The 18,218-nt window shown below is 37.7% G+C and overlaps 1 protein-coding gene across 1 annotated transcript in view; it reads right to left on the bottom strand.

Moving 5' to 3' along the window:
- Positions 1 to 7,498: 7,498 nt before the first annotated feature.
- The window catches only part of MKX (mohawk homeobox), a 66,500-nt gene continuing 55,780 nt past the window's right edge, over positions 7,499 to 18,218 (bottom strand). The window contains 2 exon segments of the mRNA XM_019465262.2: positions 7,499 to 10,039; positions 10,145 to 10,178. Coding sequence (XP_019320807.1) covers positions 9,853 to 10,039; positions 10,145 to 10,178 — 221 coding nt within the window. The 3' untranslated portion in view covers positions 7,499 to 9,852.

Here is an 18,218-nt window from a genome sequence, read left to right as displayed (position 1 = left end):
ATCCCCAAAGGCAAGGGAATTAAAAGCAAAAATGAATTACTGGGACCTTATGAAGATAAAAAGCTTCTGCACAGCAAAGGAAACAACCAACAAAACTAAAAGGCAACCAACGGAATGGGAAAAGATATTTGCAAATGACATATCGGACAAAGGGCTAGTATCCAAAATCTATAAAGAGCTCACCAAACTCCACACCCAAAAACCAAATAACCCAGTGAAGAAATGGGCAGAAAACATGAATAGACACTTCTCTAAAGAAGACATCCGGATGGCCAACAGGCACATGAAAAGATGCTCAACGTCGCTCCTTATCAGGGAAATACAAATCAAAACCACACTCAGATATCACCTCACGCCAGTCAGAGTGGCCAAAATGAACAAATCAGGAGACCATAGATGCTGGAGAGGATGTGGAGAAACGGGAACCCTCTTGCGCTGTTGGTGGGAATGCAAATTGGTGCAGCCACCCTGGAAAGCAGTGTGGAGGTTCCTCAGAAAATTAAAAATAGACCTACCCTATGACCCAGCAATAGCACTGCTAGGAATTTATCCAAGGGATACAGGAGTACTGATGCATAGGGGCACTTGTATCCCAATGTTTAGAGCAGCACTCTCAACAATAGCCAAATTATGGAAACAGCCTAAATGTCCATCAACTGATGAATGGATAAAGAAATTGTGGTTTATATACACAATGGAGTACTACATGGCAATGAGAAAGAACGAAATATGGCCCTTTGTAGCAATGTGGATGGAACTGGAGAGTGTGATGCTAAGTGAAATAAGCCATACAGAGAAAGACAGATACCATATGTTTTCACTCTTATGTGGATCCTGAGAAACTTAACAGAAACCCATGGAGGAGGGGAAGAAAAAAAAAAAAAGAGGTTAGAGTGGGAGAGAGCCAAAGCATAAGAGACTGTTAAAAACTGAGAACAAACTGAGGGTTGATGGGGGGTGGGAGGGAGGGGAGGGTGGGTGATGGGTATTGAGGAGGGCACCTTTTGGGATGAGCACTGGGTGTTGTATGGAAACCAATTTGACAATAAATTTTATATATTGAAAAATAAATTTAAAAAATAAAATTAAATTAAAAAAAAAGAAACTTCATGGGAAAAAAAATAAAGACTAGGTGAGATGACTAGCTAAAAAAACCCTCAATATTTAAATATCAATAGTTTGCCTATAGACAAATGATAATTAAGATAATAAAAAATGGAAAAATCACATTCACAATGTAATACAAAAATAAATATCAATGAATAAAAATTAAGATACATGAAGAAAAATAAAACTGTTGAGGATCAAATGAAAGAAGAAAATTAGACAATAAAACTCAATATTACAAAGTGTCAATTGCCCTATATATTCATGCAATCCATAATCCACATAATTCTGGGAAGAGTGGGGATTTGATAAAATAATTTATCATGTTTATCTTTAAAAGTTAAGATGAGGAGGGGCACCTAGGTGGCTCAGTAGGTTCAGTGTCGAACTCTTGATTTTGGCTCAGGTCATGATCTCACAGTTTGTGAGACTGAGCCCCACATCAGGCTCTGTGCTAACAGCATGGAGCCTGCTTGGGATTCTCTCTTTCCTTCTCTCTCTGCCTCTCCACTACTCATGCGCTCTCTCTCTCTCTTTCTCTCTCTCTCAAAATAATTAATAAACTTAAAATTAAAAAAGTTAAGATGAGGAAAAACCAGGAAAATTATGAGAAGGGATAATAAAAATGAACTCTATACTCACTACTATAATAAGAAACTGAATAGAGAGTTCAAAAGCAACTATTTAGATTAGTGGATTATCTAGCAAATTGTTTTGAGACACCAGCTAGGTTTTCTTTTGTGGGATGGGGGCGGGGGTATTTGGTGAAGAACCAGATACCTAGTTCACTTTTTAAAATGTAAAACCTTTTTATTTAGAGTTTATCTTTTTAAAGCAGTTTTAAGTTCACAGCAAAATTGAGGGGAAAGGTACAGAGATTTCCCATATGCACCATGTCCCTACACATGCATATCTTTCATGTTCAACATCCTCCACCAGAGTAGTACATTTGTTACAATTGATGAACCTACATTGACACATCATTACACTGAAAGCCCATAGTTTACATTACAGTTCACTCTTGGTGTTGTACATTCTATGGGTTGTACAAATGTGTAATGACACGTGTCCATCATTATGGTATCACACAGAGTGTATTAAATGCTCTAAAACTCTTCTGTGCACTGCCTACTCACCCCTCCCCATCCCCACCTCCTGAAAACCACTGATCTTTTTTCCATCTCCATAGTTTTGCCTATTCTAGAATATTATATTGCTGGAATCATACAGTATGTACCCTATTTCACGTATTACTAAGTGAAAGTTTGGCTACGTTCCTCTGTGTCTTTTCATGGCTTGATAGCTCATTGCTTTTTAGCACTGAATCATTCTACTGTCTGGTTATACCACAGGTTATTTATTCATTCATCTTCTGAAGAACGTTTTTGGTTGCTTCCAAGTTTGGGCAATTATGAATAAAGCTTCATCTTTGTGTGTAAGTTTTTGTGTGGACTTAAGTTTCCAACTCTTTTAGGTAACTAACAAGGAGTGTGATTACTGATTCATACGGTATGCCTAGTTTTATAAGAAACTTTCCAACTGTCTTCCAAAGTGGCTATATCATTTATGCTAGCAATGAATGAGGACTTCTTGCTGTTCCATACTCTTGCCAGCATTTAGTGTGGTCGGCGTTCTGGACTTTGGCCATTCTAATAGGTATATAGTTGTATCTATTGCTGTTTTAATTTCAACTTCCTGATGACATATGATGTGGAGCATCTTTTCCCATGTTTACTTGCCATGTGGGTATCTTTGATGAGTTGTCAGAAAAGGTCCTTGGCCCATTTAAAAACTAATCAGGTTTCTTATTGTTAAGTTTTAGGAGTTCATTGTATACTTTGGATAAAAGTCATATTTATCAGTCATAGTTATCATATGTGTCTTTTGCAATTTTTTTTTCAGTCTGTAGCTTGTCTGCTCATTCTCTTGGCATTGTCTTTCAGAAGATTTTAATTTTAATGAAGTACAGTTTACTTATTGTTTCATTTATTGTGCCTTTGGTGTTGTATCTAAAATGTCATCGTCAGCCCTAAGGTCAGCTAGATTTTCTCTTGTGTTATCTTCTAGGACTTTTATAGTTTTGCATTTTACATTTAGGTCTACATTTTGAATTAGTTTTTGTGAAAGATGTAAAGTCTGTGCCTAGGTTTATTATTTTTTGCATGTGGGTATCCAATTGTTCCAGCACCATTTTCTAAATTTTATCTTTTCTTTCAAAAATTCTTCTTGAAATTTACCATTTTATCTTCTTCATTTTATTGCCTTTGTTACTTTGTTAAATATAAGTTGTATATAGTTTTGTGGGCCCATTTCTGGGTTCTGTATTCTGTTTCATCATTTAATTTGTACATTTTTTCACCCATACCATGCTGCCTTGATTACTGTTTAAGTAATCTAATTAAGTAAGTGATTTAATTTAAGTAAGCTAATTACTATTAGCTTTATAGTAGATCTTAAAGTCTGGTAATGTCAGTCCTCCACCTTTGTTGTTCTTTAATGTTATATTGGCTATTCTGGGTCTTTTGCCTCTCCATATAAACTTTATAGTCATTTTGTTGATATCCAAAATATAACTTGCTGGGATTTTGAGTGGGATTACATTGAATCTATAGATCAAGCGGGGAAGAACTTACATCTCAGCAGTATTGAGTCTTTCCATCTATTAACATGGACTATCTCTCCATTTATTTAGTTCTTATTTAATTTCATTAATCAGTTTTGTCATTTTCTTCATATGGTTCTTGTACATTATTTTGTTAGGCTTATAAATAAAGATTTCGTTTTGACAGGGGTGCCTAGATCATTTTTTTATGCCAAAATAAATTGCCAATGGATATAAGGTTTAAACATACAAAAGTAAACCATAATACTAACAGCAGAAAAGATGGATGAATTTTTGTATGATCTTGGAACTAAGTGTGAGGTACTATGATTGCAAGTGCTTTATATATAATAGCTAATTTAATCCTCACAACTCTACTAAGTAATCATTTTTATGGTCCGTATGTTACAGATAAGGAAACAGAGGCTAGATAGGTTAAGTGTCTTGTCCAAGATTATAGAACTAGTAAGCAGAAGAGATAAGATTTGAATATCAGAAGTCTAGCTCCAGAGTTTGTGTTTGGAATACTACACTGCTTCTCTGGTAACCAAATATATGCAGTGCCCTCCTACACATCCTATGTATATGCACAGATGATATTTAAGTTTCTGAATTTAAAAACATTACGCAAAGTAAAAAATATTTATAAAAAGCAATCTTGGAAAATATACACTATATATTATAGACAAGGTACTGAATTTTTAAATATGCAAATAATGTACAAATCACTAACAAATGGATGACAAAAAAGAAGGAAAAAGAAGCCAACAAAAATAGAAAGACATGAATAAGCTGTTCATTGAAAACAAATACCAATGGCCAGTAAGCTTATATGCGCCATTCATCTTGAAAAAGTACCAGTTAAAACAATGATAAAATATCACTTTTGTCTACCACACTGTCAAGTATTGAAAAGTTTAATAAAAGTCAAGGTTTTGAACAAGTTGAGGAAAAACAGACACATCCTACTGTCAAAAGTGTAAACTGGTAGAAGTTTGACATGGTGATTTGGCAGCATCCATCAAAAAAATTAATGTAACTATCATTTGACCCATTAATTACACTTCTAAGTATTTATTCCACAGATGGAATGAGTGGCTGAAGATACATATGCACCAGAATGTTTGCTGCATCAGTATTTATAACAGTGGTGTTGAAGTATAGTCTATATGATGATGACAATTCACCAGTTGTTGGTTATTAGTCTGCGAGGAGATAAGGGATCGGAATATACATCAACTAAGAGTACTGTGAGTTCAGGTGACATTTTTTTTCATAGAAGTTTTTCTTGCAGTATGTTGGTTTATATTTGGGGCAAGCTCCTTATCTCAGTGTGAAATAGCACTTTGAATAGCACTAGTTTATAATAACTAAAAAATGGAAATAACCCAAAAGTCCACCCAGGAGGTATTTGCTAAGCAAATTATATTAGATACAAAATAAAGTTCTACACATTCATTTAAAATAATGAACTCTACACACACACACACACACACCCCCACACACGATGGAATGGAAAAAAATATTGCAGAACAATATGAATATAGTAAGAAGTGCAAGATGAAAAAGTACAAGTTTGTGTATGCATTGAGTTTCCGAAAATACACACAAGACATTGTTAACCATGGTTATCTTTGGGGTGTGGGATTGGGGTCATGGAGAGATAGGGTATGGAGTTTTTTATCTTATGCCCTTCTACACCTCTTACATGTTTCTACAACTAGCATAAGTTACATTTGTACTTTTTCAAAACATGATTTCAAATTTTAAATTTTATTTAAAAATTGTGAATATAAGTCAGAATGAGACTCACTGCAGATCAAATTCCAGAAACTGGCTTTGGGCTGCAGTTTGTTTCAGAAGACTTACTGAGGCAATCTTTGCATGAATTTCCACGGAGTCATCTGTGTAAAGATGTAAAAAGCACATCAGCTTGTTTGTCCAAACTCAGAAATTGGTTTTTCTCACCTTAAAAAAAAAAGTTTATTATGGGCAATGCATACACTTCTCAAACCAAATTTTTAGTCCATTTCTAAGATGTGTCTGAATAGTCAGGATTCTGTCCCTGCAGTGTGACAATCGTTCACCTTATTCTGGCCATAATTGTTATAAAGAAGTATAGGGACCAGAAGACTGTTCAGGAAGGCCCAAAGATGGTATACCACAGTATGAATTGGACAAAATCTGGGGGTCCTACATGCTTCATGGATGCCACAGTTTATACTGCCAAACCTTACGGGATATTAGGCCTTTCTGAGTCATCTGGAACACATTAATAATCATTACCAGTTGTACAGTACATGCAGTTTGCAAAGTGCTTTTATATCCCCTGTCTTACTTAATCCTCACAACAGATCTTTGGAGTAGGTAAATTTCATAGATCAAATCTTATAGATGCAAACACTGGGTATACAAGGCTTATGCTTATTCCCCAAAGTCACTAAGCAGCGAAGAGGCAAAGCCAGGTTATGCCAGTCCAAGTTCTTACCACCACCCCACACTGCTTTCCAAGGCATGGCCGACCTAAGCTGCCCCAGACAGAAGAGTCTGGGAGGCTTGCTTATTCTCTGTGTTTATTTGCATGATGTTATGCTGTTGAGCTGGAGGAGTTTAAAAGCAGACCATGGCTGTTGCCACTGTTTGTTAAACACTGCTACTTGGAGCAAGCAGAGAACACAGACCGCAGCTTGAGTTCTTAGTCATCTTGAAGAAGATCAGGCAGGATGAATACAGGGAAAAGCAATTCTAGTTGATATGGACGAAGGAAGCTCTCGCACATGCTGTTTTCTATTGGTATGTCTGTTCTTTCCTACCTTTGTTCTACTTTGTGCTTTTCTCCATGAAGTTCAAAGTAATGATAATAAAACGATCTTTCTTGAAGGTGTTCCCAACTCTGATCCCAACTATTAGTACTTCAAATGTTTATTTATATTTTTCAGGGAAAGAGTGCATGTACATGTTGGGGGAGGGGCAGAGGAAGAAGGAGAGACAGAGAGTCCCAAGAAGGCTCCATGTTCTCAGCACAGAGCCTCACGCGGGGCTTGATCTCACGAACCATGAGATCATGACCTGAGCCGAAGCCAAGAGTGGGATGCTTAGGCGATTGAATCACCCAGGAACCCCAACTATTATTACCTCACAGCAGTCTTTCGTGTCAGATAGCTTTCCTTTCCCAAGGCTCTTCACTAAACTATCCTTTTCTCATATTCCATGCGTATTTCTACTTGCATTCAAACCTTATATAGAGGAATTATAATTACATGATAACACTTTCCATTTATTAAGCACCTTTTAATACCAGGCACTGTGGTAGGCACTTTATATATCCTATATGATCTCTAAACCTTGTAGCAAATCAAGGTATGACTCATTCTTCTCACTTTGCAGATGAAGAAACCCAAGCCCAGAAGTGACTGAATCTGGATCTTATAGTAGCGAGTGGGAAGAGCTGAGATTCAAACATAGATCTGTCTAGCTTCAAAGTCAAGATTGTCTCCAGTACATACATAGCACATGGTAATAATGCCTATTGTCATAGCTACTGAAAGAAGGTATTTAGTGAAAATGTTCATTTTGAAGTTACGTATTTTAACAGCATCATACTCTCTTTTCCTCGGCTCTTAAAAGGTGGGTTGGTGGTCTAAGGTGATGAAAGTCAAACCTAATACAAATGCAGTACTCCCATATCATATCCCTTACCAACCTGAAGAGAGTTACAACATATAATGGACCCTTCTGTTCTTTCTCCACCTGGTCAACTCTCAAAGGAAAACAAAATTCATATGATCATTGAGGTCTAGAAATTAACTTTTATTTTCAATCTGTCAAGAACTCCTGGCAGTTATTAATTTTATTAAAATGATTACATATGGCAAAACAAAGAATAGAGGTAATTCTATTTCTCTACAACATAAATTATGAGTTAGATTCTTAGCTGCTGGCTCAGCATTGTTCAGGATTCTTTTAAAGGATTTGGGAGGGGAGACTTTAATTTCCAGAAAATGTTAAAGCAGCAAGAGAAAAAATAAATTAAAAGTAATTGCAAATGGAGATATTGCCAAGGATGTCCTAATTATAAAATCTTCTTGATGTGTTTATAGGCCAGATTCCAAGCTTTGGTATTAAAAGAAAAAATCATGTGAAAGCTCTCCTATATTGGCTTGTCATCCATATTTTATATCATAGAGCAAATCTGCTGATTCTTTTTAAAAAGATGGCAAAAGTGAATTATGACTAATTCAAACAAAAAACAACCAGCATCCATTCATCTAACTGAAATATGTCAAAACAAAATCAATTTTATTAAAATATTTAATACCAGAATAACTTATAATAGTATGAAAAAGAGTGAAGTACTTGTCCTTAGTTTTCTCTGACATGATCACATTTTGACAAATTAATTTATAAAGATTCCAAACTTTTTATCATGGATCCGTAACTACTTAAGGATGTAAACCAAAAGAACTCATACTTCATCCGATCATACAGTCATAACTTAACATATCTTGCTTTGCACTTACTGTTACTGCAAACAGCAATTTAGAAAACAAAGTAAAAATATATATATACAAAATATTTTTATATCAAATTATCTTCATTACACTAAATAAACCCAATCCCCAAATGCTATGTTACATGAAAAAGTGTCCTACAATTTATATCAAGAATGATATTGTCCATGTATCAACTAGAGCAGCCTTTGGTTTTAAAAGCGTTTTGCAAAATAAGGAAAAATATCACCACACGGCTGCACTATTGGCTCTCATTCACACTCACAAAAATGCTTTCCAGTTAAAAAAAAATTACAAAACAGATTACATACCCAGAAAAAACATCCCACCATAAAAGAGTCAAATCCTTTTTTACTTCTCTGTAGCACATATACTCTGTTATATTTGGCATCTCTGGTGTTTATTCAAGTTTCAAGTCTCCCCAAGCTGATTAGAATATTATTGTTTGATTGAAACCTATATTCTTCTTTCTTGATATTGATTATTCTCACTCAGTGATAGTCTAATTTAGAAACGAAATGTTCTTTCTTTTAATGCATGATTTCACTTAATTTTTACTTAAATGTCCTACTTGGCAAATTCAAAGACTGTCAATGTTTTGTTTTCCATATGTTTTAAATTTAAAAATCAATTTTATGTCTGTATATGTATATTCACATAGAGATACATTTCTTTCATTGTCTTGTTCTCGTTGCAATATAAATTGTCCATCAGCAATTATAATTTGAAATGAACCAAATAAAAGGTTTTCAGCCATTCCATATGAAAAAGTTTCCATCACAAAAAGCACTGACCTCTAATGCAAACAGGATTATGTGTTAAAACTAAACTACAGGTTTAGTTCTGCACGGGAAAATTCTGAGTAACTTACGTAATAAAATTTTAAAACACTTATGCAAAACTTAAGAAAGAGAAATCCAAATTACTTCTAAAGGGCACTGTGGTGTTTCCCAGCAGTGCTTGGAAAAAGTTTTCCAGATCACAATGGATTCACTGGGATTCTTCTTAAATAAACATACTACGTGATTGCCGCTCCTTTCATTTTGGACCTTTGTAGTGTGTCAGATAGGCAGGCAAGATACATGCATGAAATTCTCACTGTCACTCTGAAAAGCATGCTGAACAATTTTAAATACTGCAGCAGTTTTTTGTTTTTTAAAGGAACATCTCATTTGGGCTGTGTAGATTTCCAAGTTTTAACATGTGAATTACTGAAAACATTTTGAGGGCTTTCAGCAGTTCTGGTTTCTGTCCTGAAATGGTTAGGCCCATCTGGAAGGACACACACGGACTAACAAGCATTGTGGCGTTGTCATTTGAGGCACAGCAGCTCTGCTGTGCCCACGTTGTTGCTTATTTTGGGGGGAAGCAAGGCACTTACTGTAATGGCAATGCAGACACTTTATGCATAGTTTGAGTAACATAAAATAAGTTACTACTTTTGATTAAAGTGAGGTTTTTATAATTTATATGTCTCTTATAGTAGCAACTAAATGATATATTTAGGATAATTAAAAACAAGAAGAGGTTTGAGAGGGAGTCATTTTCACTTTTGCTTCGGCTCTTAAGATGAGGGTTGATGGGAAAACACTGACACGAAGAGCAGCCGTAGGTCTGAAAAGTGACAAACCCTTAAAATGGCTGAACCAGTGGCACTTTGACCGTCTTTACTTCTGCTATATGTGATGACTTCTGGATGATGCAGCTGGTTGTTCCCTGCAGTGTGTCTTTGCCCTGTGCAAGATTGGTTAAGGCCATCGCTGCATTAATCTCCTTCCAGTATGTATCGTCCTTGCTTGGTCCCTTCCTATTGGCTGCACTGGATTTAAGCAAAAAAGAAAGAAAATGATCAAACTCATTGCAGCATACACAGAAAATGCCATCAGCGAAACGCATAAATGGCAAATAAAAACATATTTCTCACCTGTCACCCTTATTGGATCCATTTTCCAGAGCGTCTGTAAAGACAAGCAAAAATTCAATTACTTTTCTTTTTTTCTTTCTTTTTTAACCTCAGGAGCTGCATCATTAATTTACCGGCATAGAGATTCATCAGGAAATCTGGTTGAAATTAATTAATTTTTTTTACAAAGAAAAAGTAGTTTAGATTAAGATACAAAAGAAATCTCTTTGCAAAGAAGCAGGATGAGAACAGGTAATAAAGAATTAAAAATAGCTTTCATAAGTAAACAAAAATCTGATGTTAATGTATGCTGAAAAATTGGGCCTTTTCATGAGGAGGAAGACAGCACAGGGACAGGAACACTAGCTCTTCCTGGGCCAGGTTCTGGTCTCACTCCCTCACTCACCCGCTGTCTACCTTTGGATAGACTATGATGCCCCCACAGTCTGGGATGCAGTTTCCTCAACTATAAAATAAGGGAGTTCCTAGAAGATCTTTAGAGTGCCTCTGTGATTTCATGGGACTCAAACCTTCATCTCAGAAAAAGGACTGGCAAATAGTTCCCTCTGACTAGCTAGCCAGAGTGACAGATTCAACACTGGCAGCAGCACTGGACTTCTGGCATGTTAGAGTAAACAGACATCAGTCTTCAAGCTGCAAAGGAAACCCTCTTACTGTAGGAAATGAGCATTAGGGTGTGAGCTTTGCTTATGCACTCTCTCTATTGGTGTAGATTCCCTCCCTCTCTCAGGCACTAATGTCTACCAATGCAAACATCGTTATCAAGAAGGACGAAATGGCCTCTTGATCTTGATTAAATCTCCCTACGTAGCTCTCAGGCTAAAAGAATATGGTATTGGGAACACAAAAAATAGACATGCTGGAGGGAAAGATGTTCAGAAGGTAAAGAGGGTCCGCTAGCATGGCATGGGAAGTGGGGACAAAAGAGTAGAATTGAAACTCCCCATCAGCCTATGAGTCTCCAAAACTAGGTTAAGTCACCACCACCACCATCATCATCAACAACAATAGCTACAGAATGAGGCACTTTGCCCCACACAGGAAACATGAAAAACACAATGTGTGCTCAAGGCCTTCTTCTGTTTCTATGGCCTTTGGAAAGCTGTCTTTTGCTGCCTGCAGTCCTCTCCCTTTGTTTTACCTCCCCCAGCTCAAAAGGTATTTTTTTTTTTTTTCTCTGCAATGCTCAAGGCTAGTTGGGTCAGACAGCATAATTTCCAGATTTGGGCTCTAAGAGAGTCATGGGACTTGAGAATAAGAGCATCAACATAATCATAATACAGTGTGACCAGGATAAAATTCGCCAAGGAAGATATGGTCAACAGAAAATGATTAAATGTCCATGGAGATGAGGCAGCTGAACTCCTATGTCCTTTAGGAAGGAAAAAGAATTGGGAAAGCCTGTTAGTGCATCCTGAGTCAGGCCTCAGGTCGCTGTGAGCTCTTTTGCATAACCCTTGCTAGAGACCCAGGAAGTTAAAAAAGAAAGAAGGCAAGTAAACAAAACAAAAACATAAATGACAAGGTTGTTATGAAGAATAAATGAGATGTTATGTGTCTGGCCCCAAACAGAACAACAAACATTAGTCTCTTTCTTTGATCTTTCACTTATCCTTTGGGGAAATAGCTGGGTCTGTGAGCAGATGGGTGGTCACCATCTGGATCTACTGGTCCCTACTAGGTTGCCCTGGATGGTTAGCTATATTTCTGCTGCTTTTGATATTTTGAATTATAAAATTACTTATGTAATTGGAGGCAAAGAATGACAAGTTTTAATTCATGGAACTCCAATAATCTTAGTTTACAGGTCACTTTCTATGTGCTAGGCACTATTCTAAACACTTTGTGTCTTAGCTTATTTAGTATTAGTGACTTTCTATGTGCACAGTATGTCTCTGTTATGTCCGCTAAGTCATTCTTTGTTTCATACTATTATCTGTAAATCTTTACTCAGGAATGACAGAGACAAGGCACTACTAAAACAGAGAACAAGTCAAGGCCTTTGTTTAGGAGGAGGGAAGCCAGCAACATTGGATATTTTACAGAGGAAAAAAAAAAGATCTAGGCCTTTGCTCAATTTTGCCCACAAATTGCAACAATTCTGTTGCCAAAGTGAAGCAATAGGTTATGGAGATATTTATTCAATGGAAAGACTTGGCAAAAGCAGAATAAGTTCCATGAAGCTTAAATAACATTAGGGAAATAACAAAACATAATTTAGAAAAGACCATGTAACTGATGCTCTGGCTTACAAACAAAGCAGTCTCATAGATTCAAAGGGGACCAGAGTCAGATTCCCTACCTGAATGGTCAACCCGAGAGTGATTGCTGCATAGATGACAAGAAGGAAGCCTGGGGCTATCAAATATGTATGTAATGGGTTACAGAACCCAGAAATGCCCTAAATGAGTGGAGGAGCCTGCACGTGAAAGGGGAACATGTAATTCACTGTTAAGGTCCATGGATAGCTTGCATTTAACACGAAGAGTGAACTCGTATGTCCTGCAGCCCCATTTATGGCTGGATACTGCTGGCACTCCCTGGGGCTGCCTCCCTGAACTCATTCCACTGAGAAACAAGTTTACTACAGCCAACTGTGAAATTATAAAACTCTGCTTACTCTTGGGGTGTATGTGTTTTACAGTTTGGTGCCTATGAAAATACCTTTGAAGTGTAAAACATAGATTCCAATGCCTGTTTGGGTATTCTTAATTAGTTTCACAAATTTCAACAATATGCTCGCCTGTATTCAAAAGAACGCATCCTGTATTTTATTTCTCAGGCAGATGGGTATGTTTAATGTCATTAGGTATGGATTTAGGTTTTTCCCCATCAACAGTAGAAAAGTCTTCATTAAAAAGTAATGAACAGAAGAAAACATTTTGCTTTTCTATCAATAGCAATGCTAAAGCAGTGTGTAACAAAACTCAATGTCAAACATTTCAAACCAACAAGAAAGAGGTGACCACTACTTTTTTTTTTTTTTTTTTTTTGGAGGGGGAGGAGTCTCTGTGTCCAGGGTGCTTTTGGTTTAAACATAAATTGGTATTAGGAGGACATGCTTTTCCTGTTGCTGTTATTGGTGAGTTGCCTGCTGTCACTAGGATGTTATGCATCCAAGAGCCACCTCCTTCAGAGCTGGGTGTTCTAGTTCCCAGAAGAACCAGCAACAGGAAGATAGCAAACAGGGGTCCTTTTACTCTGAAACATTTGTGCTTTTGTAGGAAAGCTTTTGTAGGACAATCAAGATCTGGTAGTTTGGGGAGACTGTTTTTCTATTCCTCATGTGGAGATGAAATCTGGGGAGATACCCCAGCTATTTTAGAGAACTGATATCATTTGAGGGGAACTCAGAAAATTTACAATCCACTCGTTATATTCAATAACTGTATTAAATGTGAAGATGTTTTTTTCTTATGCTAGCTCTTATCTGATTCAAGTATTTTGTGTCTTTTCAGCCAATAGTTAAGAGCAGTGGGTCTACTGACCCATCACCAGGGCTCAGGGGGCTCATGCCACTTCTGTCACTACAGACAGGTGGTCTCACAGGCTCGCCTCCAGCAGTGGCATCGAGGAACAATCTGACAGGAGAAGGATTCTGTAATGCTGCTGAAAAGAGAGAAATCTGAAGTCTGAGCCAGAGCAGACGTTTCACTGCTGTTAATTAACATGCACAGACTTAGGGTCTGACTGCCCCACATTCAGCTCAGCTGTATCTCTCACTCTGCAAGTAGCTTGGCTCGGCCTCTCCAAAGTCTGGGCTAAAACGCCTTTTTAGATTGTAAGGTTCCAAAAATCAGCTACGCTGTCAATTACCATAAAAGCAACTGGTTGGCAGGAACAACTTATTGAACCAGCCAAAAGAGCGTGTTTTAAGACCAAAAAAGAAAAGGAAAGAAAAAAAGAGGTGCGTAGTTAGGAAAATCTTGGATGCCGTAAAACCCAAACCATGTTAAAACTTAAAGTGGGGCTATCCTCAGTTTGGACATGTGTTTCCTTATAAAGTTACGTAGAGAAACAATTATATTGAAAACCACTTCTATTGCAATTCGAGATGTGTAAGCACCGAGCTCTGTGGGCAAAGTGTCCACTCAATTTTGATAAGTGCAATTTAGAAACGTATTAGTTCTGATATATATTCCTGAAGTAAAGAGTTATAGTCATAAAAAGAGACAAAAATATGGCCAAGTCTGTTTCTCTGAGATTTTTTTTCCAAATGTAATCAATAAGCCCTAAAGTTAGGAATGTTTCAAAAATTCTGCAAATGTGAAGTAGTAACTCACACCACTGAAGTGTAAATAAAGAATATAAGGATTTAAAAAAATAAATAATCTAAAAATCATGCTTTATGTATTTCCCTAACTTAAAATGGAGACAGTCAGAGCTCCAGATGCTTGACAACTGTGTTCTTTCACACTGTGTCCGTTTTGGGGCTATTACTGCGAATAGCAGGTGTGGACAGCCAGGGTTTGATGTGTTTCTGATCTTGGACGTCCTGAGAGCCCCAGGGACGCCAGATCAGTTTCTGGAGTGATTTACATACTTGGAACAACTGAAGTAAAGAACGCGACCCTGGCGAACTGGGCAGACGGAAGACCTCTCTGAAGATTACAAACTACCGATGGCTCAAAATCTGCAGGACCTTACACCAAATGGACGGAGCGATCCTTGGGGCTCCCTGCTCCCACTTTCCATGGTCTCTATCTCTACTTCCCCCACATACTACTAGATCCAGGCAGGGCCACACACACACCTACAGATTGGTTCCACTGTGACTCTATGCTTCTTTGCTTTTAAAATTAGCATTGATGGGGAGCCTGGGTGGTTCGGTTGGTTGAGCATCCGACTTCAGCTTAGGTCATGATCTCGCAGTTGGTGAGTCCCAGCTCTGCGTCGGGCTCTGTGCTGTCACCTGGGAGCCTGCAGCCTGCTTCGGATTCTGTGTGTGTCTCTCTCTCTGCCCCTCCCTTGCTTACACTCTCTCTCTCTCAAAAATAAAACATTAAAATTTTTTTAAAATTAGCATATGCTGTTTTTCTCTAATAAGAAAGGAACACAGGTTCACTGCAGAAAATCTGGGGAAAAATATACAAGAGAGAAAAAAAGGAAATTTAGGGATAATGAATATAATATTTGTATATATGGCTTTCCAAGCAAGTTTATATACGTTTTTAAAAATGGGGTCATTCCGTACATGTTTGCTTTTTTTCACTGAACTTCTACTTTTGTCTTACACTTTGTTAATAAATAAGGTAATAATCTGCCATTTGGCTTTCCCTGATGTGGCAATGGTTTTTGTCTGTGAAATAGAAACAGATTGAAAGAATTCAAAATCCAGCTTCATCCAGTTTAAACTTGAATATTGACAGACCCCGATGTTACATGAAGGGGTTATCTTTAAAATAAAGTAAACAATTACTAACATTGATTGAATGCTTATTCAGATGCCAGGCACTATGCCAGGAGCTCTAAACCGTTATCTGCTGAAATGCTTACAATAACTTTGTGGAAGAACATCATGGCCCTTATTTACAAATGACACTGTAGCTTAGAGGGGTCCAGAAACTTACAAAGGACTCAGTTTGGCTGTGGGGGTGGTGAGTCTCAGCTCTACATCAGTTGACTCTGAATGTCATGGTTTTTTTTTAACTCTTGCATTCAATTATTTGAGTGCTCTCTGTTGATAAAGCCACCTTCAAAGACCACAGCAAGATTTAATGCACTGTTTACATGGAAAGCCTGTGGAATGACAACCTATTAAAAATCTATTGGAGCACCTGGGTGGCTCAGTCAGTTAGGCGTCTGACTCTTGACTTCAGCTCAGGTCATGATCTCATGGTTTGTGAACTCTAGCCCTGCATTGGGCCCTGTGCTGGCAGTGTGGAGCCTGCTTGGGATTCTCTCTCTCTCTTTCTCTCTGTCCCTCTCCCACTTGTTCTCTCTCTCTCTCTCTCTCTCTCTCTCTCTCTCTCTCTCTCTCTCAAAATAAGTAAAAATAAGCTTTAAAAAATCTATTAAGCACATTTTCTGTTCTTTTTGTTAGTATTTTAGTTAGTATTTTTGTTAACAATTTGTTAACTATTTGTTAACAAATAGTATTAACTATTTGTTAGTATTTTGGTTAGTATTTGCACAGAGGTGCAAAAAGAGACTTTTTTTCTGCCTATAATGTCATCTGTAACATAAAAAAAATCTGTCCAAATCACAGAGTAGGGACTCTAAGCTCTCTTGAGCTCTTCCCCATGCTTTAATTAGACTGACATTTTAATAGATGTGATAACCTTATAACCACTCTTCTCTTGCCCAGAGTGAATTACTGCTAAATAACTCCTAGACAGCTGTGGCTGCATCACTTTTAGAGGAAATTTCTGTGGTTAGCCATTCTTTGGGGGTAGTTGGAGCTTCTGAATGAGTAATGATAAATCATTCTAAGTGATGTCTGCCCCAATAGGAAGGGAAAAAAAATACCCAACAACCTGTAACACTTATCTTTTGATGACTGAACTGCTTCTTCCAGTTCTACCACAACCAAAAGTGAGTTCTACTTGAACACTTCAGCATGACAGGACAAGATTGTAACTGAACTTGGGGAGGTACCACGGACATTGCTCATTGAGTTTTGAGAGCCTTGAGGTGGGGGAGTTTTGAAAGCTTTCTGAATAGTGAGAATTATAAAATGAAACCCATCTACCCATCTTCATGGGTAGAGTTAGTATTTTTTTTCCCCTTTTGCAATATGCTAGCTAAATTATTTATCCTGAGGCCTTAAAGAATGAGTGGCTTCCAAAATCATTTCAGAGTTTGAAGAAAAATCTTTTCCAAAAATTAAGCCAGTGTTTCCTCCAGCCATGACTTCTACCATCTGGCCCAAGATTCTTTTCCTTCCTGCTACCTCTCATGCGGGCTGGCCCCTCACTATGGCTAATGATGCCCAGATGTCCTGGATCCACAGGATCCCCACCTTCAGCTGCCTCTCTGTCAATGCATCATCTCCTCTAACTCCTGCCAGGAAATAAAAATCGGAAACCACACCCCTCTCTTCTGAACCAATCACGAAGAGCTCCCTGGTCAGGGTGTAGGTAAGTTGATATCTCAAAGCTTTCAGGATAAGATTATATTTCCATTGACAACAACAGAACATCTTTATTGTTTCCGTAGTACCCATGTCTGCGTGTAAACCTGTAAAAGTGTTGCTTGGCTCCTTATTGGTCAGGGAGTAGTAGCCTTGAGGGCGTTCCTTAGCTCCCTTTCTTACTGTGAAACAGGTATTCTGACCTCATTAGTCTAGGCTGGAGGACTAAAGGTGTAGGAAGTGGGATTTGTAACTTGAAAGTAACTTTTCAATAAGCAGAGTACCACCCAGTTATAAAGTCTCAACTTCACTTTTAATCTTTTTCACTAAATATATTAAATATCCTTGATGCTAAGTTATTCTGCATATTCCTATCTGCTAAGATTGCTCCTCTGTGATCTCAAAGACTCCACCTTCCCAAAGTCTAAAACATTCAGTCTGAAACTTCACTTTGAAGATTAGAATGCAGTCTATGGGGAGGAAATTGTTGGTGAATGACCAGAAAGGGGGTCTGGAAATGTTAAATATTCTCATTTCTATTCTTAGCTCATCGCTATTAACTACGAGGGTGGTCTGGTGTGAGGCATGGAGGCAGCTCAGGGCAGTGGTTGGAGCCCAGACCCTGGAACTAGAAGCAGGAGTTGGATCCCTGCTCTAACACTTACTATCTGTGTGACAGCTGGCCAGCTCCTTGACTTCTCTGTGCTTCAACTTTGTCACCTATACAATGGGGCTAATAGTACTAGACTCATAAGCTTCTTATGAGGACCATATGAGTGAACATTTTCTCAAAGAGAAGGGAACCTGAGTATATATACCAAGCACTATATAAACCCTTGTAAAATAATAATAATAATAAAATTAACTTCCTTTCTGACTTTTTTACATCTAAGATATGGGGTTGAATGTAGTCACTAGGAAAATTAGTATGGCTCAGAGATTTAATAAGAAAACCATTATGTAGGGGCGCCTGGGTGGCTCACTTGGTTGAGTGTCTGACTC

The sequence above is a fragment of the Panthera pardus genome, unplaced genomic scaffold (genome assembly GCF_024362965.1).
Source record: "Panthera pardus isolate Hobbes unplaced genomic scaffold, ASM2436296v1 HiC_scaffold_6, whole genome shotgun sequence".
Classification (NCBI taxonomy): Eukaryota; Metazoa; Chordata; class Mammalia; order Carnivora; family Felidae; genus Panthera; species Panthera pardus.
This window is presented reverse-complemented; position numbering and strand designations above follow the sequence as displayed.